Raw genomic sequence first — 25,639 nt, 5'->3', positions numbered from 1 at the left:
GACATGGTTCAAAGTACTGATAATGAGCCAGTGTAAATTCTCAATGCTCAGCCTTCATACTGCTCTCATCAGGAATTCAGCATGGGTAGAAGGTGGCTCTAGTGGTAAAGAACTCGTCTGCCATTGCAGGAGACATAAGAGATGCTGATTCAATCCCTGGGTTGGGAAGATCCCCTGGAGGAGGGTATGTCAACCCATTCCAGTATTCTTGCCTGGAGAATCCCATGGACAGAGGAGCCTGGCAGGCTACAGCCCATGGGTCACAGAGTCAGATATGACTGAAGTGAATTAAGTGGACAGGGGGAGGCCTACCAGCAGCTGATACCAACTGCTACTCTAGGCCTCCTCAGTATCAGCTCCTTGTTACCCAATAAAAATTCCCTGTGCTGTGTGTGCCAAGTCCCTACAGTAGTATCCAACTCTTTGTGACCCTGTAGACTGTAGCCCTCCAGGATCCTCTGCCATGGGATTCTCCAGGCAAGAACACTGAAGTTGGTTGCCATTTCCTCCTCCAGGGGATCTTCCCATCCCAGGGATCTAACCTGTGTATCTTAGGTCTCCTGCATTAGCAAGTGGGTTTTTTTCTTTTACAACCGGTGACACCTGGGAAGCCCCCAAATGCCCTACGTGTCCACAAGTGGGAACCTATCTGCTCTGATCCACCCACATCTCACATTCCCCACAGATCACATGCCCTCATATGATCTTTTTGGAGTCCTGTTGCTGTACATGCCACATCACTGGTGGCTAAGGATGTTAGGGTCCTCTTGGCCATTGGGCTGCTTTTTTCTCTCTCTTTACACCCTTTGATCTTGGATTGCAGCCTTTCCAGAGAGAGGAGACCATTCTTTGATCTAGAATCTGACTTGCAGGATACTCTGAGGGTGGGACAGGAATGAGCCTGAATTGATACCATTGGTACAGCCATCACCCTCTCCTCCCTGTCCTGCCTCTCCTTCTGGGGCCCTCTTGTCAACAGGATCCTGATGGATCCTCCTGAAAGTACAGAGACAGTGACCAAGGCCCAGCCAGGCCCTCTCGGTGTGTCAAGAATTCGGGAAAGCACTTCCGAAAGCACTGTGCTAGGTACCTGGGACATGACTATGGCTAGTATCCAGCATGTGCCCAAGCTCTTGATCCACTGAGGGGACTAGATGTGGAAACTGACTGTGGTGTAGGAGATAGGAAGATTGTGTGCAGGGGACAGAAGTCCCCAGAGGATGAAATTGTTATATCTGCTCAAGGAGGTTTGTTTGGGAAATCTCTAACACAGATGTTCTGTCTGAGCTTCATTTTGAAGCACGATTAAGAGCCTACAAGGGACTCAGGGGCATTCCTGGGCAGGAAAAAAATCGTATGAGTGACAGTAACAGTCAGAACAGCCATCTGGTTTGACCCCCTAGAGAAGGAGCTAACACCTGACTCCAGTATTCTTGCCTGGGAAATCCCATGGACAGAGGAGCCTGTCGGGCTGCTGTGCATGGGGTCACAAAGAGTGGGACACGACTTGGCAACTACACCGCCACCATCATCTTGTTTGAAGAATTTCAAACGGTGGATTGCAGGCAACCCTAGAGACAGGGAAGTCTAGAGGAGAATTAAAGCCAGTGGCTTATTTGAGTTTCTGTAACCTTTGGGCTTATTGCTAATATTGACTGAGTTGTTTATTGATTTCCTACAGAATATGAACTCAAGGGAAGTCAAACTGAAGTGCCTATGATGCTCTGCCAACTACCAAGGCAGAGAGGGCTCCTGCAGGTGGAGCCGAGGTGGCCTTTCTGTTGGTTGCAGCTCCAGCTCCACCTCCTTTCTCAGTGCATAAATCTCCGAATTGCACTGAATCTCTGCCTGATGTGAACAGAAGCTTCACATTGAGAGGCAGGCAGAGGGCAGCACACGCAGCTGAAAGGAAACTCAGAGGAGGGAATCGCCAAGAAAGTGGCCATGGAGGTGATCCCAAGCTTTTCCCTGGAAACCTGGGTTCTCCTGGCTATCAGCCTGGTGCTCCTCTATCTGTGAGTAACTGTTAGGCTCATCTCTTCTATAACCTAGGTCTTGGGGTGCTAATCAGGAAAGGGGGTTCCCTTGGTTTTTAAAGTTCAAAGTAAATGGAGAAGTTGCTCAAGCATCAGGTGCTATGGGCACCAAATGGGTTATTATCGATCTTACCCACATCTGGGTAAGAGTCCATCAAGGGCAAATTAACAGCTGGCCCACGTGCAGCATAGTCCTCACTGATCCCCGTGGCTGGGACTCCTGGAGGCAAGGAGCAACGTGGGCTTTTGTTTCAGTCTCTCCGACTGTGCCTGCTGCAAGAGACATGCGGAAGCATCGGCCCCTTTGTCACTCAGGAGTTCCTGCTCCGGACCCTTCTTCCAGGAGTCATTTACACAAGGCATGGGGTGCACCCCGACTGTGTTGGGATGCCTGAGACTGAGCAACATTTTTTTCATACTCAGCCCTTCCCCTTTTCTGTACCCCTCCTCAGGGCATCCCTTCCTAAGGCTCAATTCCCACACCCTGTACTCTGTAGAAATTATCTTGTTTCCAAATGAGAAATCTTAAGATCTGAGGAGACTTGGTAAAAATCTTGAAATTATATTCATTTCTTTCACCTTTTCTTTCAATCTCTGGAAGGGTTAGAATCAATGTACATATTTATTTTCCCCGTGATACGAAATCTGCTAAGCCTACAAGAGGCACAAGCCCCAGAGTCCAATTTGGATTTTATTTTCCCTGTATAAGTATGGTACAGGAGGTTGAATCAAAACCATCTAGCAGAAAAATTCCTTTCAATGTTGAGATTCTGTTATCATGGAAGGGAGGGAGAGGTTGGGAGAGGAATTATTTCCAATGAGTGATTAGAGAGATACCCCTACAAATCACAGTTAGGTTCTATGTCCATTTCATTTTCACTAAGTGTAGGAAATCATGATGACATGTACGTGGGTAACATTAACCTCATTTTAATTACTTGAAAGAAGTATTAGGCATTTAAGGTATTTCAGCAACATATTTTCTGTCTGCTATTATAAAATTAATTGGTACAGTTTAATTTCATTCTATTTAGTACTAGATTTAAAAAATCGATATGAGTATTTCCAGCATGTGGTTTTTTCCCTGAAGGATAAAAGAGGACTGTTGTCCAGCACGTAGAAAGGTATGTAAATAAATTCACCCTCTAGAATAATGCCTGGAATATGAATCTAGTATACTAATATATTCCTGTGATATATCTTTTTAAATATGCATGTCCAGCAAGCTATTTTAATCTTCAGGGCAGATGAGTATACATGTCTGGGAGCCGGTGATGGTATGAGAGGCATCTAGAAAGAGATTGGGATGGAAGGGAGAATATTCCTCTTTCTTCTGAGCAGACCCCCCAGAGTTACTCCTCAGACCTGGTCCCACAGGTCAACAGGGTTGGCATCTCATTTGCTGGAAGCCTGGGGACAAGAAACAATCTCAGTCACACTGTGTGTGGTCTGTCTGACAGTGTGGCTGGTACTAGCTAGTGTCCCCACTAGGCAAACATCCCTGTAGCCTGAGAAGGTACTGGTGCAGCCAGGAATCAGCCACTGCAGGCAATGTTATCGTTATGCTGGCACAGTGTAAAGACTATAAAAATGTTGGCTTTATCTTTAGCCCCTTCCTTTTTACCCAAAATAGCATTACTGTACCAACCAAAAAGTGAAGAGCTAGAAAGAAGCCAAATAATTCACTCAGTCCATCTGCTGCCTTGGTGGAACCACGTGAATTTAGACACTAGACCAGAGCTTTCTGTGGGACCAGTGTTGCCAAAATGTTCACTCAATTGCTTGGCATCACTTTTGAGTTTATGTAGCACACTGAAGGTTCAGAAGCAGACATTGACTTGCCCTGTTTGTGAAGACAGAGGAAGCAACTGGGGTTTGAATAGCCCAGGCCATCCCTTTTGTGGTGATTGGTGCCCACACTTCCACCAGTTGATTTGGAGGAAAGAGAGATATAGCCAACTGTGCTTGGCCAAGGTACCTCTGTGTGCACTTCCAATATAGGTACTTTCCTGAAATTTTATGGGTTTCTCTTATCATAGACTTTAAGATTGGTAGATTTCTACAGAGATTTGAACCTGTGCTACCTTAAAGGCTACCTCCCAAAGAAGGGGAGACAGGAGCTTAGTCCAATATTCTGGAGTTTTTTATGGTCACTCATTTTTTGTCACACACAGTCTTTTGCTCTACATGGAAAGGTAACTGAAGACTGGGAACCCTGATATCTCTTTGTTTAAAGTGCCCATAGGGCATGATGAACCATTTACACACAGCATGCTTTTCAACCATACCTTACTAATTTGCCTCTACAGAGTTAACCTTGGAGGCCTAGCAAGTTCATGTTTAAACCATCGATGGCAGTCTCTTTCTTCAGCCTCTCTTTTCCTGCACTCTGTCATCTCTCAGGAACACCAGAGTGAGCAGGCTTGCAAAGATCCACAACTCAGAACTGTGAGCTTGCACACATAATACATGAAGGATAACCTGCAGGCAGGCCGCCATAGGGAGCACCAGGCCTGATTGGTTTTTAAGATAGTTGAAGTGCAGTGGAAGTAGTCTAGCTGCTTTATGATTGAGAATCTTCAGAAAGATGAGTGTATTTCAGGCCCTGGGCTTAGCAGATGATTGGAGGACCAGATGCCATGGGAATGGTCTGGAGATGGATCCTTTAGTCATTGATTCATTTATACAGTTTCAGGGAACAAAAGGGTCAATCACCCTTTTTTGTAGTTCAAGTCAACCAAATTGCCTGGTGACAGAGTCATGGGTGTAGCTGAAAGGTACTCAGTTTCTATGATGGCAGTGGAAGCCTTGAACACAGATTTCATAATACAGACAAGAACACTGTGCTTGTTTTAAGGCCTGCTTGTGAAGACAGAGTTAAGAAGAATCAGATTGTAAAATGAGGTCAGATCATGGAGGGAGAACCTACTCCAGTGTTCTTGCCTGGAGAATCCTAGGGACAAGGGAGCCTGGTGGGCTGCTGTCTATGGGGCTGCACAGAGTTGGACACGACTGAAGCGACTTAGCAGCAGCAGCAGCATGGAGGGAGCTCTGATGCATTGGCCACTTGATGGGAGGAGCTTACTCATTGGAAAAGACTCTGATGCTAGGAATGATTGAGGGCAGGAGGAGAAGAGGGAGACAGAGGATAAGATGGTTGGATATATATCACTGACTCAATGACCATGAGTTTGAGCAAACTCCAGGAGTTAGTGAAGGACAGGGAAGCCTGGCATGTTGCAGTCCATAGGGTCACAAAGAATCAGACATGACTGAGTGACTAAACAACAAAACAATATAGAGGAAAGGACAAAGATGAGAACAAGGCCAAGGGAGACTCTCGTAACTCTGTCATTGGGCAGATGCAGTTAACCAAAATCTCATGTTTGATACAGAAAAAAAGTTTCCCTGTTGTATCTAGAATGAGAATCTCTAAATCATGGAAGAGTTAACTTGCTGAATACATATGAATGAATTTTTTGGAGGAATTATAGCCTAAACCTCTCAGGAGCTCTCAAATTTAAATATTTATCAAGCATCCACTCTAGGATTGGGACCTTCAAGATTTCACTTGATGGTGAAAGTGATATTGTCTCACTGTGCAAGAGGGAAAGATGAGGAATGAAAGTAATTATTGCTTTTGGAATTGCTGTTATTATTTATCATCTACATGTTACCTCTCTAGGCTGATAGTTCCAGTTCCAAGTCTGTGACTGGCCAGCTCCACACTTATTCCACAACCCTAACCTGGATTTTCTCTTTCACTTTATAGATATGGAACTTATTCACATGGACTGTTTAAGAAGCTGGGAGTTTCTGGGCCAAGACCTCTGCCTTATTTTGGAAATGTTCTGTCCTACCGAAAGGTGTGTGTTGTTTGATGTCCCTTTTTTGCTTCTTATGGTTGAAAATCCCAGCTGAGTTGCATAGTAAAAATTCTCCTCCTCAGGAGGCAGTTGAAAGTTTTCTTACTTCCCAGAAATGGCATCGTAGGTCCCACCCACACATGCCCTCTTTACCTGAGGCCTCTATTATCAGCTGTCAGGAGCCTCAGGTTTGCCTCCTCAGACAGCTGAACTCTCTGGATGAGTCTGCACAGAACTTGAAGTTCCATCTTGTAAGCTTTGTGAAGAGCATCTTGTCTCAGCCAGGTGCAGATTCCCAGAAAGTCACAGTCCTAATAATTGTCAGGAGAAAAGCGTGAAGGGATGCCTGGTCATGGCTCTTAAGCAGCATACAGTACAGTCAGATGTATCCTGTTGGTAGCATAATCTCCGGGTACCCTTTTTTTCTGCTTTCTCCTGAATTGCTTTGATGCTTCAGTTCTAATGTATCAGGTAATTTGCACATACTTGGGTTCTCTCAAGAACTGCTAATGCCTTCAGTTGTTTTTGTGATTTTTTTTCCCTCCATTTTCTGCTCTACCTCTTGCTACACATGACATCTTTTGGGATATGAAAAGTGTAACAAAAGCTTTCTGATTTTCTTCTGTGCCTTCAAAACAGGTACCTCACGGGTGAGTTTGAGCAGGGAATGAGTGTAACTGAGGCAAGATTGTCTATTTACTTTAGATATTTAACCACTAAATAAGTTGTGGAGGTTTTTAAAAATAAGGCAGAATCACATATACAAAAATCACTAGAAAGGATATGACTTGACAAAATTATTAGAAGTTTAATTTAACTGAAAGGAATGTACCAGGTGGCAGATGGGCTGTGAATTCTGATATTCATTCCTCTCTGATGCCTCCCCAGGGCCTGGCCCCTGAACTGAAGGTTGTGAGCTGAGTTCAGATGTGCAGGGGCAGAGCTCTGTGTGCAGGCTGCTCTCTGGCTCAGATTTCCTGTCCTGCAGACATGAGGCTTGTTTCTCACATCCTGATTCTCCCAACTGAGGTCTTCACTGTCTCATTACTGCCTCAGAATTTCCTGAATGTTTTTCCATCTGAAGAAGCAGTGATTTCCTCTCCACCTTTCCCAGGTGAACTCCTTAGTAGATGCACGCCAACTCACATCTGAGACCTTCATTTACTTGTTAAAGCATTAAATATCATGATAGAAACTTAGGGACAGGCTTTTTTTTTAAGTTATAGAAGTAAAAACTCAGGCCAGGTTTTTTTTTTTTTTTTCCTGTGTGTATGTGTGTGTAGCAGAGTTTTATTAAAGTATAAAAAGGGACAGAGAAAGCTTCTGAGACAGACATCAGAAGGGTGATGGAGAGTGCCCCCCTCACTAGTCTTAGCAAGGGAGCTATATACTTTTTAAATCGGTTATTATAATAAATCAAAAGAATGTCTCAAGTTTGTAAAGGTCCTACCAGACCCACTCCCACAATTTACAAGTTTCAAGATAAGATTAGTCAGAAGGTTCTTGCTAAGGAGAAACATGTCCTTGAGCAAGATACATTGTTATATTGACTAAGACAAAGTAATATAGAAAAAATATTTGTCCTTTTCTCCTTGAGAGCCCCAGACCCCTTTCTCCTCCTTGGGGAATCTGAACTTTTTATCAGCCTGCCTAGTAATTGACTCTCTCATTTTCCCCTTTTCTTTTAGGAGAATTATGTTGCCAAGGGAAAGGGGCATTGTTTTCATCCCATAACTACTTCCTGCTGTTGAGGGGCATAGTCCCTAAATTGTTGAGGCAACATATTTTCCTAACCCTCTTGTTGAGGGTGTCTGATCCAGGGGCCCCAAGTAATAGTTTGAGGAGCCTGCGGCATTCATAGGAGCTTGAACAACCATTTGTAACTTAAGAGGTTTCAGCCAGTTAGAAACAAATCCAGTTACATCGTTATAGATATAAGGCAAAATGGTCATTAAACCAAGTTAAAACATAATCAAAAGTTACATTATGTCCATAGTTACACCAGTCCATCTTAGGATTGTTAGATGTCATCAGATCAAGAAGAGGCATCACATATGATTGTTGTTCATGAAGGTATTTGCAGAGTTGAAGAAAGTCCTTTCCTTGAAGCGGAGAAACCCACCATGGGAAGCCTTCAGTTGATTAGGAGGGAGAGTGCTCCACAGACCCAGCAATTAGACCGATATGGAGGCTGGGTCAGGGGTCACCTCCCAGAGTTCTCGTAATGTCTGTTGAAAAGCTGAGTCACATAGTTAGTTAATTCTAAGGCTTTAGGATCTATGACAATATCTGTGAGCAAAAACAGACTGTCATAGAGAGAGTCCCTTTTTTGGGGGGGCAGTTTGAGCTCTCATAAAAGCTGGGCAAGTCCTCCATAACCCGGAATCCAAATGTGGCAATAGCCTGTAATGCCCAAGAATCCTCTCAATTGTCTTAAAATCATAGATAGAGAATGATTTAGTATAGGTTTAATGTTAGAAAGCATCATCCTTCAAATTAGTCACTGAAAATTATACAGCTTGTTTAGGAATTTCAGACAATAAAGTATAAGAATTAGACACTTATTATTTGTATATCTAGAACAAGTCTCCACTTATCACTTGACCCTTTTCACATCCAAAATAGGAGTGTTGCATGGACTATTGTAGGGAATTAATAGCCCTTGTTCCTTTAAATTTTCAATGATAGGCTGTAACCCTTTCTTAACCTACAGTTTTAATGGATATTCCTTTTGATATGAAAATAGGTGAGGGTCATTGAGCTTGATAAGGACAGGAACAACATTTTGTGCTCGACCCACAGTTTTTCCATCAGTCCACACTTTAGGATTTACATTTTTTTCAGTTAAAAGAACGGGTTCCATATTCATGAAAACAGAGGCCTGGACTTTGTTCAGTATATCCCTCCCCAGAAGGTGTGAAGAGACTCTGACATGATTAGAAACTCATGAGAAAAACAGCTCAGAGTCCCAGTTGCAGCTTAAAGGATGACTGAAATAATAGCGTTTGGCTCGTTCTGACAGAAGCGGACCAGAGGCTTCAGTGAGCAAAGAGAAAGCTGCCCCAGGGTCCAAAATAAAATCGACTGGTTGGCCCCCCACAGTTATTAATACCCAGGGTTCCTCAGGTGTAATTAGGATGGGAGTTTGTGTGGTGACCTCCGGGCACCTTTGGTCCTGAGAGTCCGACCCCTGAGGCCTACACCTTAGAGGGCAGTCTCTTGTCCACTGTGGTCCTTTGCAGACTAGACATGGAGCCGGGGGTGGCATAGATGCCTGAGAGCCATCCCCCTTGAGATGCCCCTCCTTTCCGCAGTAATAACAAGCCCATCCCTTTTCACCTGGGTCCCTCTGGGCATTTTTCTCAGGCTGTTTCAGAGCAGGTCTAACAGCCATTATTGGGGCTTCAGTCTTTTGCATGGTTCTTTTTTCCCTCTTATTTTCTTTCTCATATTCTTTACCATAATATACTGTCTGAGCCAGCTGTAACAGTTATTCTAAAGACTGATTTGGTCCAAATGCCAGTTTTCATAACTTATGGCAGATATCTGTAGCCAACTGAGTGAGAAATCTATCTTTTAAGATCATTTCTCCCTCTGTAAATTTCAGGATCAATGTCAGTAAACATGTGGAGAGCCTCCTGTAATCTTTATTAGGTGTTCACCAGGAGCTTCCTTCTCTCCCTATTCTATGTCAGTTAATTTAGTGTAGTTTAAAGTCTTAGCGTATGCTCTCTTGAGTCCTTCAAGAATACATCTGGCAAAGTGGCTCTGTTATGGGAACTGCTTGGATCCCAGTAGGGAGGAGGGCTATTTTGTGATCCCTCTTTCACCTTGCCTCCAAGCCATTCATCTCCAAAAGTAATGGCTTCCCCCAAAACTCGAGCTCTCAAGTCAGGAGTCAGCATCTGTCCCAAGACATATCCTCTAAATAGTCTACCGAGACTGAGGCAAGCCCTCCTGGAAGGGTGCCCTGATTCTCAGCCTGTTCAGTTGGCAGCCCCAGATACAGGGGCAAAGTAAGAGAACAGGAGGGAGCTGAAGGTTTCACACCCAAGTCTGTACCCTTAGGACACAAGTCTGGCATGTCTCACAGAGAGATAAAGAGCAACATATATGGCACTTCCACCCATTTCTTTGCTTTCTACAGAACTGATTTAATTGTAAACAATATTGTAATTAAGAGGCCCTTCAACAGGCCAGTGTTCCCTGTCTTCCAAAGGATACCATGGCCATTTGGTATCACAGAAGATCAGGCATGTCTTTTTAAACTCTGGGGATCAAACTTGTCCCAGTTGTTGTTGTTGTTTTAATACAATTTAAAGGAGTGATTCTGGAACTGTTAGTTCCCATCTATAAGAGAGAGAAAAGCAGCATCCACAGCCATGGCTTCTTTCCACCTAAGGCACCCCTCCCTGCTCTAGATGGGGGTGTAGACAGACTTTCTACTGAAGTTTTCCTTCCGTGGTCGGACTTAGTCTGTCCCTTACCAGTGCAGGCGCCTGATTCACCCCTTCCAGTTCTACCACTGAGATGGGGTGGAGATGCACCAGGGGTAGATCTGATGGTATCCCAAATTGATTTCTAGTTCTATACCACCACAACCTTTGTTTGATTTGTCAGAGTAGTTTCCCAAAATGTTTCTCGAGCTAGGACTACTAGGGGAAGCGTCCGTCTTCCCTGTGCCTATGCACATGCCTGAGTACAGTCCTGACTGCAGTAGAAACGGTGAGTCATAAAGGGATAAACAACAACCATGGTGTCCCTTCTGAGTGTCACCACGCCAGTGTATGGATAGCAAAAGGGTCGGCCAGCAAGGAAAAAGTGATTTTTGTCCTCAAGCTACTAGGACCAATCCTTCCAGTTCATTTCCACAGATTCCACAGAAAGAATATCTAAGGAGTTGAGACAGAAGCCACACGAGAGCCTCTTCTGATCCACTAAGAGCTAGCGCTACCAAAGGAAGAAGCCCTTTGCATTTCCAGTCTGACCAGATCCTGCAATTCCCAGTCTGTGTCCTCAGTCTCATGGTCAGCGGCAGTGCTTCTCCCCACACAGATCAGAGGCACAGCCATGACAGAGACTCACTTTCAGATCGCTGGTCCCTGAAGCAGGCAGCCAAGAGAGTGACTTTTAGCCTGAGAGACAGTCCTGGAGTTGAAGTTCTGTCTTGCTCTCAAATATGCTCTTGTAGCTTTCGGCTTCTAGCAAGACCAGGCACTTCTATGACTACCAAGCTTGGGGTCTAAGTGAAAGTACATAGTAATGGCATGAATCACAAGTCCATTGAAAGTCTATGACCCAACAGATTAGGTTAGTAGTTCTGATTCCCCACGCAATTACGAAATGGTCAAAGTGACCAGGAAAAAGTGACTGAGAAAGGAAAGTTTGGTCCACACACTTTGCCGTCCTCTGGCCACTCCCCTCACAGGGACACTGGATGTCTCTTGGCATTGACAGGTGGTATAAACCCACGACAAGGCTCCCCTTTCTGCCTTCAGTCATTATGAGGCACTGTGAAACTGCAGAGCAGGGCTCATCACTTGCTTTGTGCAGGGCATGTCATTCATTCACACAAGCAAACCATAGAGTTAGTAAAGTAAAGCAGAAAACATGTATACCGAGAAAGCAGAGAGGCTAGAGCTCTTGAGTGTTCTTACCCTGTCCTGAAGATCCTGGGCAAGCCCCAAGATGATAGCTTAATGTGAACAATGTGGATTTGTGATCTCCAAAGAAGATTTAGCTTTGGGACCAGGGACCAAGCTTGATCACTCAAGAGCTTTTGTGTAGCAGAGATTTATTTAAAGTATAAAAAGGGACAGAGGAAGCTTCTGACATAAACATCAGAAGGGGGATGGAGAGTGTCCCCCTCGCTAGTCTTAGCAAGGGAGCTATATGCTTTTAAAATTGGTTATTACTATCAAGCCAGGTGTTTAAAATGTAGTGTTCCTTGTATAGTTGTGGCACCTCCTCATTTTTTTCTGTGTTGAGCTGGAAAACTAGAAGGCATGTCCACTTTGTTTCATTCAGTCACTTACTCACTTTCTCATTGAACACACGCCCCTCAGACTTCTTTAAATCTGCGAGATTAAAAGATGTGACTGGTGCTTTAATTTGCTTATTCTGCTAGAATTCTAGAAAGAGCTCATGAGATAAATGAAAAGACTGCTAAACTAGGAGATGAAAGAGTGTGTGGGAATCTGTTACTTCCCTCAGCTTCAGTTTTGTCACATGTCCATGGGGGATTAGAGATTAAGAGATTTTAGACAACACATGCACGAGGAAAAGCCTTCAGGAAGACAAGGAATAATTAGTATTCACTGACGGGGTAAGTGCTTAGTATCTATAATACTCAAAGAATATTCAAGAGTGATTTTAAATTGTCAGTTTCAAATATCTCCTCTATTTTCCCTCCTTTCCCTTAAGACATTTGTGAATAAGAACTTCCCTCCAACTGCCAGTGAAAAATAGTAGTTTTGTAAATTAGAGATAGGGTTCAATACAGGATGTTAATAATGTAATATTGTTTCTCCTTATAGGGTGTTTGTGAATTTGATGAAGAATGTTTTAAAAAGTATGGGAAAATGTGGGGGTGAGTATTCTGAAAACTCCCATTGGACACACTTGTTATAATAATCCTGCCCTCCCCTGGTGGTGTGGAGGGCACTCTCAGTCCAGAGCTTCTTGGAATGAAGTCATTTGCTGTAAAGCTTGCAGGCTTGTTCTACCAGAGATCCCAGAGGCCGCAGGTATCCGGGTCCACAGTCTGAACCAGGCCTGGGGGGTCACAGGTCATCACTTTTCTCCAGACTTTGAGGCCCAGTGACTCCTAGCATCACTTTCTGTCCAGGATCTCACTCTTCCTCCCCTTTTCCATTTTTCTCTCTTTAGGTTACCTTTAATTGCATAAAATGCATTATCTCAGAACATTCTAATATGTGCTCATAAACGTATCTTATGACCCTTTCCCACATGATTCTCTTTTAATTTAAACCCAATATCCTTTATTTAAATTCTGGATTTAATACGTCTTTTTGGAAAAAGAGATGTGGGTTATAGGTTAACATAATGGGAAATCATTTCTGCTCAGCTTTTTGCTTTCTCTACATGTATGGAGTTTGTTTGTTTGTTTAATTTTCAGGTAAGATTTTCCAATAGAATTGTATTCAATGATTGTTTTATCTACTGTTTTTCTCCGATTTTGAGGAGATGTAGGGTATATATATCTAACCCAGAGTGTGTCAGGTGGGCTTTAGGAGCTGTTGGAGGTTTGGTGAGAGCGGAGGGAGAAGTGTCTTGTGGTGCTTCTTTGCCAACAGCAAATGTCAGAGGCTCTACCTGTCCAGACCTCTTCCTCTTCTCTCATGAGGCCCTCAGAAACCATGGGAACCTGTGGCCATCGCCCCAAATGTCAGCCTGGTTGAGTGGAAAGAATACATAGCACTGGGACACTACTGGCCCAGCTCCAGCTGCCCCGCCAACAGTTAGTACCTGTGAGCTCTGACTGGAGTCCCTTTTTCATGGTGGATCCCAGTTCTCTTTTAGAAAATGGTTCTCATGCATGGATGATGTGTGAGGAGCACCTGGGAGAATTGTTATAAATACAGACTTTGACCCCACTCATCAGTACACTGAATTGATATGATCTGAGGTGGTGCAAAAATCTAATTGTAACTGTTAGTTAGAGAAATTATTAAGGCTGGAGTGACATCATGAATATAAAGCAAACCACTGTCTCTTCTCCACCCAACTGTTGTTGCAAAACCATGGTGGGAAGAAGGGAATCATACAAATAATAAGTCAGTCAGGTGGAAGAGCAGATTAAGCGCCTTCTCAATCTCTCCTGTCACTGCTTCAGCACTAAATGCTCTTGACACCCACTTACACCCTCTGAATTTTAGAACAGCTTTTGGAAATGGGCAGAAGTAAGTGCAGTGTTTCTCTGCAATTTTTATATGTAATCATGAAACCATTTGAGATTCTCCTGTGGAATTAGAGGAATAGGGAACATGTGGAAAATCTTCCAATTTGTTCTAGCCATTGCAAGTGATTGATAGTGAAACCAAAATGTCAGAAGACTGTAAATAACTCAGAGTAAACCTCATTCCAGTGGCTGATTCCCATGAATGGACATCCTGACAGTCAGGAGATGAGGTCAAACAGTGACATGTCACATCTGAGGAGTCAGTTTTGTGTGATAGGTGGGTCAAACGTGGGCCCTGCTGGTGATGGATGTTACTGACATGGAGCCCAAGGCCCATGGGACCCATGTAATGAAAAGAAAATATTTAAAAGATGACTTATACATACTTCTCCGATCTTTTTCATTCTCTTTTTCCTTTTGTTCAAATTATCCTCAACTTGATGCTACCAAGGATATCTCATTATTTAAAATATTTGCTTAAAAAATATTAACTAGTAAGCAAATTTTAGAAAATAGGACAAAAAAATCTTTCATATCCCACTGTCACTTGTGGAGCATTCCAAACCTTCTTCCACTTGCAGATATATTGTTATATATTTATGATAGATGTATCTACAGTTTTCATCTAATATTATATGTATTTTCATGCTTTGGGTATATCTTCAAAAATGACTGAATAGATGGACTCCGCTTAATTATATTTTAATTTTCAGATAATTTACTTCCTTCAATTATTTACTAACCTAACTTCCTTCTTGATAATGAAATAATTAAACCTATAAAAATTATGGAAAATGATACAGGAAATACCCATATACTTAACCACCTATAATTAGCAGTGTTTTCGTGGTATTTTTAATGATAACTTTAGAAGGATGGATTATATAATGTTAAGATAAACATCTGGACTTTCAGGTATGGCTCCAGCTGCAGGAAATGGTTTATTAAATTTAATCAGCTCTGTTTTCCCTACACAGGGTTTTTGAAGGTAAACAGCCTCTGTTGGTTATCACAGATCCAGATGTGATCAAAACAGTACTAGTGAAAGAATGTTATTCTGTCTTCACAAACCGGAGGGTAGGCATCCATTTTTTAAATTTAATTTTGTTTATTAGATATGCATTTTGAAATATATTATAAATTCACAGGATGTTGTTAAAAGAGAAAAATACAGAGAAGCTGGATGTCATGTACCTTTCGTCCTGATTCCTCCAATGGCAATACATTGATTAGCTAGACTACAATTTAAAAGCAGAAAACTGACATTCATACTATCCACAGAGCATATTGTGATTTCTTCAGTTTCATGCTCACTCATTGTGTATGTTTTGTTCTGTGAAATGTGTCCTAGATGTAGATTTATGTAGCTACCACTACAATCAATGTACAGAACTATTCCACCCTACAGTCTCCTTCTTACTATTCTTATATAGTTGTAGCATGTAGCTTGATTTTTCCTCTTATCAGGGTCTTCAGCATAGCAAACACTGCTCTTTAAATTTTGATGAGTGATTTATCAATTTTCCATTTTGTGGATTTTGCCTTTGTTGTCAAATCCAAAATATCTTGACCTAGCCCTAGGCCTTGAAGATTTTCTCCTATTTTGCCCCTAAACATGAAATCATTTTATGTTTTACATTTAAGTCTATAACCCATTTTGTGTTAGTTTCTTTGTAACGTGTGAGGTTAAGTTTTTTTTTTTTTTAATTTGGCTTCTAAATTTCTGAATTGCCCTAGCACCATTTATGGAAAGGCTATCCATTTAAAATAATTTATTTATTTAATATTTATTTATTTATTTTAGCTGTGGTAGGTCTTCATTGCTGTGCTCAGGCTTGAGCCTGGCAGTGTGCAAGTGTGTGGCTGCAGAGGTTAGCTGTGGACAGGTGTGTCAGTGCAGTCGAATGACAGTAGTAAGGACTGGCTTTAGGCATCTGCCCATCTGTGGGGCCCTGTGATAATGTTTTGCACATGTGCACCCAGAAAGATTGACTGCTGGTGTCAATCCGGGGTCTTATAGCATCAGTGGTGGCACTAGCTGGGCAGCTCTAGTGAGGTTGGAGGCAGTAGGGTAGGATTCATGAAACTCCCTTAAAACCATGAACATGGAATAAAAGGTGGCTGATTGTTCAGTTGACTGGGGAGAAAGGCTACACACACTGGTCAGTTTCAGTTGGTATCAGAAGCTTGCCATGGCTCTTCTTTTCTCTTTTTTGCCCCTTCCTTCCCCTCTCCTTCCTTTGCCTGCCATCTCTTCCTGGACAGTCCAGTCCTAAACCTGCAGGTGGGCCAGAGAAGGTGGGCAGCCTCACACATCAGGGTGGGGCCAGAGAAGGAGGGCAGTGGCTCCAAGTCAGAGACCGAGTAGGGAGGGGAGGGTGTCCACAGGGATGGCAGCCGGGCGCTGGTAAATAGAAAGTGAAAGTTGCTCGGTCGTGTCCGACTCTCTGCGACTCCATGGACTATGCAGTCCATAGAATTCTCCAGGCCAGAATACTGGAGTGGGTAGCCTTTCCCTTCTCCAGGGTATCTTCCCAACCCATGGGTCAAACCCAGGTCTCCCACATTGCAGGCGGATTCTTTACCAGGTGAGCCACAAGGGAAGCCCAAGAATCCTGGAGTGGGTAGACCTTTCCTTTTCCAGGGGATCTTCCTGACACAGGAATTGCACTGGTGTCTACTCCATTGCAGTACTTGGATGCAATCTCAAAAATGACAGAATGATCTCTGTTCATCTCCAAAGCAAACCATTCAATATCACGGTAATCCAAGTCTATGCCTCAACCAGTAATGCTGAAGAAGCTGAAGTTGAATGGTTCTATGAAGACCTACAAGACCTTTTAGAACTAACACCCAAAAAAGATGTCCTTTTCATTATAGGGGACTGGAATGCAAAAGTAGGAAGTCAGGAAACACCTGGAGTAACAGGCAAATTTGGCCTTGGAATGCGGAATGAAGCAGGGCAAAGACTAATAGAGTTTTGCCAAGAGAATGCACTGGTCATAGCAAACACTGTCTTCCAACAACGCAAGAGAAGACTCTACACATGGACATCACCAGATGGTCAACACCAAAATCAAATTGATTATATTCTTTGCAGCCAAAGATGCAGAAGCTCTATACAGTCAACAAAAACAAGACCAGGAGCTGACTGTGGCTCAGATTATGAACTCCTTATTACCAAATTCAGACTTAAATTGAAGAAAGGAGGGAAAACCGCTAGACCATTCAGGTATGACCTAAATCAAATCCCTTATGATTATAGAGTGGAAGTGAGAAATAGATTTAAGGGCCTAGATCTGATAGACAGAGTGCCTGATGAACTATGGAATAAGGTTCATGACATTGTACAGGAGACAGGGATCAAGACCATCCCCATGGAAAAGAAATGCAAAAAAGCAAAATGGCAGTCTGGGGAGGGCTTACAAATAGCTGTGAAAAGAAGAGAAGCAAAAAGCAAAGGAGAAAAGGAAAGATATAAGCATCTGAATGCAGAGTTCCAAAGAATAGCAAGAAGAGATAAGAAAGCCTTCCTAAGCCATCAGTGCAAAGAAATAGAGGAAAAGAACAGAATGGGAAAGACTAGAGATCTCTTCAAGAAAATTAGAGATACCAAGGGAACATTTCATGCAAAGATGGGCTCAATAAAAGACAGAAATGGTCTGTACCTAACAGAAGCAGAAGATATTAAGAAGAGGTGGCAAGAATACACAGAAGAACTGTACAAAAAAGATCTTCACGACCCACATAATCACGATGGTGTGATCACTCATCTAGAGCCAGACATCCTGGAATGTGAAGTCAAGTGGGCCTTAGAAAGCATCACTACGAACAAAGCTAGTGGAGATGATGGAATTCCAGTTGAGCTATTTCAAATCCTGAAAGACGATGCTGTGAAAGTGCTGCACTCAATATGCCAGAAAATTTGGAAAACTCAGCAGTGGCCACAGGACTGGAAAAGGTCAGTTTTCATTCCAGTCCCAAAGAAAGGCAATGCCAAAGAATGCTCAAACTACTGCACAATTGCACTCATCTCACATGCTAGTAAAGTAATGCTCAAAATTCTCCAAGCCAGGCTTCAGCAATATGTGAACCATGAACTTATTATGTTCAAGCTGGTTTTAGAGAAGGCAGAGGAACCAGAGATCAAATTGCCAACAGCCGCTGGATCATGGAAAAAGCAAGAGAGTTCCAGAAAAACATCTATTTCTGCTTTATTGACTATGCCAAAGCCTTTGACTGTGTGGATCACAATAAACTGTGGAATTTTCTTCAAGAGATGGGAATACCAGACCACCTAACCTGCCTCTTGAGAAATCTGTATGCAAGTCAGGAAGCAACAGTTAGAACTGGACATGGAACAACAGATTGGTTCCAAATAGGAAAAGGAGTACGTCAAGGCTGTATATTGTCACCATGCTTATTTAACTTATATGCAGAGTACATCATGAAAAACGCTGGACAGGAAGAAACACAAATTGGAATCAAGAGTGCCAGGAGAAATATCAATAACCTCAGATATGCAGATGACACCACCCTTATGGCAGAAAGTGAAGGGGAACTAAAAAGCCTCTTGATGAAAGTGAAAGAGGAGAATGAGAAAGTTGGCTTAAAGCTCAACATTCAGAAAATGAAGATCATGGCATCCGGTCCCATCACTTCATGGGAAATAGATGGGGAAACAGTGGAAACAGTGTCAGACCTCATTTTTGGGGGCTCCAAAATCACTGCGGATGGTGACTGCAGCCATGAAATTAAAAGACACTTACTCCTTGGAAGAAAAGTTATGACCAACCTAGGTAGCATATTGAAGAGCAGAGACATACTTTGCCAACTAAGGTCCGTCTAGTCAAGGCTGTGGTTTTTCCAGTAGTCATGTATGGATGTGAGAGTTGGACAGTGAAGAAGGCTGAGCGCCAAAGAATGGATGCTTTTTGAACTGTGGTGTTTGAGAAGACTCTCGAGAGTCCCTTGGACTGCAAGGAGATCCAACCAGTCCATTCTGAAGGAGATCAGCCCTGGGATTTCTTTGGTAGGAATGATGCTAAAGCTGGAAGCTCCAGTACTTTGGCCACCTCATGCAAAGAGTTGACTCATTGGAAAAGACTCTGATGCTGGGAGGGATTCGGGGCAGGAGGAGAAGGGGACAACAGAGGATGAGATGGCTGGATGGCATCACCGACTCGATGAACATGAGTCTGAGTGAACTCCGGGAGTTGGTGATGGACAGGGAGGCCTGGCATGCTGCGATTCATGGGGTTGCAAAGAGTCGGACACGACTGAGTGACTGAACTGAACTGAATGTAGAACCCTAGGGAGTGATCAGCACGAAAATTTTCAGAGGTTTTCCAGTGACTATGCTGGCACTTGGTTTCGTCATAGCAAAGTTTCTGGGTTTTTCTGCAGAGCAGGGTACAGAGAACCATAGTCACTCCTGCTTCGTGGTTGACACTGGTAGTCCCTGCCCTTCTTCTTTGTTCCTAGTTGTCTCTAGATGTCTCGGCTCTGCTTGTCTCTGGGAAGGGTGAAAGCAAAGCAGGTCATTTGTGCAATGTTCTGAAAGGCTGGAGAAACAGGTAACTGATCGTGTCTCTTTTAGTCATTTTTTCTTTTTCCAGCAAGGGAAAATGTCTCAGGTTGGGGAAATGCCTCTTGATGCTGAGCAGTGCAGGCCTAGAGGAAGGGATGATGCAAACAAAAATGTATCTATTCTCCTCTTTTTTTGAGTTATTTTCAAGTGTGCTCTGTTGTATTGCTGACACTTCTTAGACCTATTTTCATTTACTGTGGGCTATCTAATTGTCAGACAACAAAGGCTGGAGTCTCCACTCTGGTGATGAGCCTCCTATCTTGAAGATGTCACTTTAATATTTCATCATTAAAGTGATATTAGCTGTAGGTCTTTTTGTAGATGCTCTTTATCAAGTTGAGGAAATTTTTTTTGTCTTCCTATTTTGTGAATTTTATCATGAATGAGTGTTGGAGCAATCTATTTTAAAACAAAATATAAATTTGAAAGATTGAGGAGATTTTCAAACAGGTTTGCTTCATACGCCTGTCCCAAGCTGAGAAGTAGAGTTGTCTTCTTTCCCCTTCTATTCCGGGGGAAAATGTAGGGGGAAGTGTTTACCATATCATTGCATAATTTTTTTTTCAGAATATCAGGTAGATTCATAATCTTTTGCATAGTTAGTACTACTTAAAAAGCCCCCACCATGTCTACACATTCCTTTTTCCAATTGGTCAGGCTGTAAATATATGTAAAGACCAAAGTAACCTGAGGCAAAATGCAGTCTGCCAAGGCTATCTGGCTGACTGTCACCAATCCCTTCGCTGCATAGCCCAGGAAGATGAACTAGATCATATTCCCTTCTATCCCCCTGGAAGAACCCTTTCCGTACTACATGGGTCATTTGTGTTTAAAAGGAGGTTGGAATATGAAGGCTGGAAGCCACATCAAGTGGCTGAATGTCTCTTCCACATTCGCAGGACATTCAGGATAAATGTTTATTGTGCATCTAGCATAGGGCCTGGTACTACATAGACAGTCACTAAAGATTTGTTGAATACATTGTTCCCAAATTATTAACACATTTTCCACAACTGTTGAGACTTCCAACACTTAGGTAGGGCAAAACATGTTTTGCTTTCAATTCTAGGTTTTTGGTCCAATGGGAATTATGAAAAATGCTGTTTCTGTGGCTGAGGATGAACAATGGAAGAGAATACGGACATTGCTGTCTCCAACCTTCACCAGTGGGAAGCTCAAAGAGGTAAGAAAAGAAGAGGGTTTTCCATGAGCAACTTAAAGAATAAGGTAGAAAATAAATTCATATCCCTGTCCAAGAGTGGTATGCCAAATTTGAGTTTCCTAAAATGGTTCTTATCTTCACATCCTAAAAGAGACATCGTCAGATTCATAATAAAATGTCACTTATGGCTGCATGCCCCTGAAAACCAGGTTCTTCTAAAACTTGAGTCTCCACATTTAACTTCCAGTGCTGTTGTGTTTTGTGTCTAGATGTTCCCTATCATTGGGAAGTATGGAGATGTGTTGGTGAGGAACCTGAGGAAGGAAGCAGAGAAAGGCAAGTCCGTCAACATGAAAGAGTAAGTAGGGGTGAAGCTGCTGGTCCTCTGAGCTCCATGGAGACCCTTGTGTTTCCTGCCTTGGAGCCAAATTCCTCCTGCTGAGTTACTCTAGTGACCAAACAGGAGTCAGTATTATGGTTTACAACTCTGACTGGCCACCCGAGAATGAGTGGTGGTTCATGAAAATATCAGAATGTATCTTCTGTGTATGTGAGCCAGGGTTAATTTATCTACTTAACTGTCACCTTGGATATTCTGGGAAACAAAAATACACAGTTTGGTCTTAAGTCAGGGAGCATGATGCCTCCATCTCTGTTGTTTTTTCAAGATTGCTTTGGCTATTTATGGTCTTTTATAGTATTTTTTTGGGCCACAAAATCACTGCAGATGGTGATTGCAGCCATAACATTAAAAGATACTTACTCCTTGGCAGGAAAGTTATGACCAACCCAGACAGCATATTAAAAAGCAGAGACATTACTTTGCCAACAGAGGTCCATCTAGTCAAGGCTATGGTTTTTCCAGTGGTCATGTACGGATGTGAGAGTTGGACTGTGAAGAAAGCTGAGTGCCGAAGAATTGATGCTTTTAAACAGTGGTGTTGGAGAAAACTCTTGAGAGTCCCTTGGACTGCAAGGAGGTCCAACCAGTCACTCCTAAAGGAGATCAGTCCTGGGAGTTCATTGGGAGGACTGATGCTGAAGCTGAAACTCCAGTACTTTGGCCACCTCATGTGAAGAGTTGACTCACTGGAAAACACCCTGATGCTGGGAGGGATTGGGGAGCAGGAGGAGAAGGGGACGACCGAGAATGAGATGGCTGGATGGCATCACTGACTCGATGGACATGAGTTTGAGTGAACTCCGGGAGTTGGTGATGGACAGAGAGGCCTGGCATGCTGCAATTCATGGGGTTGCAAAGAGTTGGACATGACTGAGCGACTGAACTGAACTGAACTGAACTGATGGTTCCATATAAACTTGAGGATTATTTGTTCTAGTTCTGTGAAAAGTACCACAAGTATTTTGATAGGGATTGTGCTAGATCTATAGATTGCTTTGGGTTGTATGGACATTTTGAAAACATTAATTGTTCCTATCCATGTACATGTAGCATCTTTCCATTTGGATTTCCTTCATCATTTTATCGTTTTCATAGTATAGGTCTTTCACTTCCCTGATTAAGTTTATTCTTAGGTGTTTTATTCTTTTAATGTGATCTTAAACAGGATTGTTTTATTATTTTCTCTTTCTTATAGTTCTTTATTACTGTATAGAAAAGCACCAGATTTCTGCATATTAATCATCTACCTGCCACTTTACTGAATTCATTTATTCTAGTTTTTTATTGGAACTTCAGGATTGCCTATATAAAGTATTATTTCATCTGCAAACAATGATAGTTTTACATGTACCCTTCCAATTTGGATGCCTTTTACTTCTTTTTCTTGTATGATTACTATGACTAGGACTTCCAATTCTATATTGAGTAGAAGGGGCAAGCATGGGCATCCTTGTGTTGTTCCTGATTCTAGAGACTACTGGTACAAAACAGACACATATCAATTTAATAAATTTGAGAGCTCCAAAATAAACCCTTATACTTGGAGTCAATTAATCTATGATAAAGGAGGCAGGAATATACAGTGGAGAAAAGACAGTCTCCTCAATAAGTATGCTTGGAAAACTGGATAGCTACATGTAAAAGAATGAAATTAGAACATTTTCCTATACCCTATAGAAAAACAAACTCAAAATGGATTAAAGATCTAAATGGAAACCATTAAAACATAGAAGAAACAATAGGCAGAATGGTCTTTGCCATAAATCATAACAGTATGTTTTGGGATTTAACTCTTAAGGCAAAGAAAACAAGAGTAAAAATAAGCAAATGACCTAATTTTTAATTTTTGCCTAATTGAACTTAAAAATCTTTTGCACAGTGAAGTAAAATATTGATGAGATGAAAAGACCACCTAGTTAATGGATGGGAGAATAATTTGCAAATGATATGATGATAAGAAGTTCAGTTCGGTTCAGTTCAGTTCAGTTCAGTCGCTCAGTCGTGTCCGACTCTTTGCGACCCCATGAATCACAGCACGCCAGGCCTCCCTGTCCATCACCATCTCCCGGAGTTCACTCAAACTCATGTCCATCGAGTCCGTGATGCCATCCAGCCATCTCATCCTCGGTCGTCCCCTTCTCCTCCTGCCCCGAATCCCTCCCAGCATCAGAGTCTTTTTTTTTTTTAATTTTAAAATCTTTAATTCTTACATGCGTTCCCAAACATGACAGCATCAGAGTCTTTTCCAATGAGTCAACTCTTTGCATGAGGTGGCCAAAGTACTGGAGTTTCAGCTTCAGCATCATTCCCTCCAAAGAAATCCCAGGGCTGATCTCCTTCAGAATGGACTGGTTGGATCTCCTTGCAGTCCAAGGGACTCTCAAGAGTCTTCTCCAACACCACAGTTCAAAAGCATCAATTCTTCGGCGCTCAGCCTTCTTCACAGTCCAACTCTCACATCCATACATGACCACAGGAAAAACCATAGCCTTGACTAAACGGACCTTAGTTGGCAAAGTAATGTCCCTGCTTTTGAATATGCTATCTAGGTTGGTCATAACTTTTCTTCTAAGGAGTAAGCGTCTTTTAATTTCATGGCTGCAATCACCATCTGCAGTGATTTTGGAGCCCAAAAAAATAAAGTCTGACACTGTTTCCACTGTTTCCCCGTCTATTTCCCATGAAGTGGTGGGAAAATATATAAATGTCTCATACAACTCAAAATCTAAATAACAACCCAATAAAAAATCAGCAGAAGATCTTAATAGACATTATTTCAAGGGAAGATATACAGTTGAAAAGATGTTCAACATTGCAAATCATCAGAGAAATGCATATCAAAATCACAAAATCAGCCAACACTTGTAAGTTTGGGTGAGGATGTGGAGGAAAGGAAACTCTGGTACAAGCTGGTGGACTGTAAATTGGTGCAGCCACTGTGGGAAACCATATGGAGGTTTCTCCAAAAGCTTAAAGAGAACTATTGTCTGTGTTCCATCATGTCCCACTCTCTGTGACCCCACAGACTGTAGCCCACCAGGCTCCTCTGTCCTTGGGATTTCCCAGGCAAGAATACTGGATTGGGTAGCCATTCCCTTCTGCAGGGGATCTTCCTGACCCAGGGGTCGAACCAAATCTCCTGCCTTGCAGCCTGAGGACTGTGATATGGTTCAGGAATTCCACCCTGTGTATACATCCAGGGTGTATGAATACACTAATTTGAAAAGGTGCATGCACCCCGTTTCTTTTATCAGCTTTACTTACAGCAGCCAAGATATGGAAGAATGTAAGTATCTGTCAGTAGATGGATGTTGAAAGATGTGTCACACGTGTGTACACACACACACACACACACACACACACAAGAAATATTACTGAGCCATATAAAAGAATGAAACTGTTCCATTTCCAACAACATGCATGGACCTAGAGGGCATCATGCTTAGTGAAATAAGTTAGAGAATGACAAATGTGGCATGTTATCATTTATACATGGAATCTAAAACTAAAATGAATAAATATCAATATAACAAAACAGAAACAGACTCACAGTGTAGAAAACAAAGTGGTGGTTATCGGTGGGAAGTAGGAAGGGGAGTGCACGATAGGACAGAGGATTAAAAGGCACAAACGACAATGTATAACATAATTGTGCCACAGGGATAGGCTGTACATAACAAGGAATGTATTCAGTATTTAATAATAACTTTAAATGGAGTATTTAAAATCGCTCTTCTACACCTGTAATTAATGTGATATTGTATGTCAACTCTGGTTTTGCTCTAAAAGGGAATCAGCTCTGAGCACAGGTTCTGTGGTAAGCTGAGACCCAGATCAATGTCCCCTTTCTTGACTCCCCAGGAAGAGTGAATTTACTCCCTTTGCTCTGCTCAGACACAGTCCTTATACACCTTTTATTGCCCATAGTCAAAGCACACTACTGTCCTTTGTCTGATTGTGGGTTCTATCCTTCTATGACTGAGCTCCTTGAGTTTGGCAGTGGGGGCGTCTAACTTGCCTTAGTGTCCCCATCCCCCCAGCACAGGGGCAGTTGCATCATTCACACCTCAGGAGTGAGTGATAGTAGCAGGCAGTCTTCCGTGATCCAGCAGGTGGTTCTCAGAGAGTGTGGCTCTTGACCTGTCTTGCCTGGGCATCTGATTTTATATGATTTTATTGTTGACTCTGTTGGATATGGATAGTCAGCTGGTCCCAATTTTAACTGTGTTTATCTTTCTCTACTCAGCATCTTTGGGGCCTACAGCATGGATGTGATTACTAGCACATCATTTGGAGTGAATATTGATTCCCTTGGCAACCCACAGGATCCCTTTGTGGAGAATGCCAAGAAGCTCTTAAGATTTAATATCCTCGATCCATTTCTTCTCTCAGTAGGTGAGTGTCCTACTGCATCTTTTTCTGTATTCCTCCTTCTGTCCCTCCTTCCCTCTCATTCTTTCTTCCTCCCTTCCTCCTTCCCTCCCTCCCTTCCTTTTTCATAGGTTTATTGAGATATAATTCACCAATTTAAAATAGGCAATTCAATGGTTTTTATAACCTAAGTGTCCATCGATGGATAAATGGATAGGAAAAACGTGGTGTGTATACACACATACACAAACACAACAGAATACTATTCAGCCATAAAAAGGAAGGAAATT

General features: G+C 42.4%; 1 protein-coding gene across 2 annotated transcripts in view; it reads left to right on the top strand.

Annotated features, from left to right (window-relative positions):
- Nucleotides 1-25,639, top strand: part of LOC138429538 (cytochrome P450 3A24) — a 100,675-nt gene that overhangs the window by 53,150 nt on the left and 21,886 nt on the right. For both annotated transcript variants that reach the window (XM_069571181.1, XM_069571180.1), the window contains 7 exons: nucleotides 1,682-2,015; nucleotides 5,809-5,902; nucleotides 12,439-12,491; nucleotides 14,801-14,900; nucleotides 20,483-20,596; nucleotides 20,845-20,933; nucleotides 25,225-25,373. In XM_069571181.1, the coding sequence (XP_069427282.1) occupies nucleotides 1,945-2,015; nucleotides 5,809-5,902; nucleotides 12,439-12,491; nucleotides 14,801-14,900; nucleotides 20,483-20,596; nucleotides 20,845-20,933; nucleotides 25,225-25,373 (670 nt within the window). In that variant the 5' untranslated portion in view covers nucleotides 1,682-1,944. The remainder of the gene's footprint in view (nucleotides 1-1,681; nucleotides 2,016-5,808; nucleotides 5,903-12,438; nucleotides 12,492-14,800; nucleotides 14,901-20,482; nucleotides 20,597-20,844; nucleotides 20,934-25,224; nucleotides 25,374-25,639) is intronic.

This window comes from Ovis canadensis, chromosome 24 (assembly GCF_042477335.2).
Source record: "Ovis canadensis isolate MfBH-ARS-UI-01 breed Bighorn chromosome 24, ARS-UI_OviCan_v2, whole genome shotgun sequence".
Taxonomy (NCBI): domain Eukaryota; kingdom Metazoa; phylum Chordata; class Mammalia; order Artiodactyla; family Bovidae; genus Ovis; species Ovis canadensis.
Note: the sequence above shows the minus strand (reverse complement) of the source record. Positions and strands in the feature narration are given on the sequence as shown.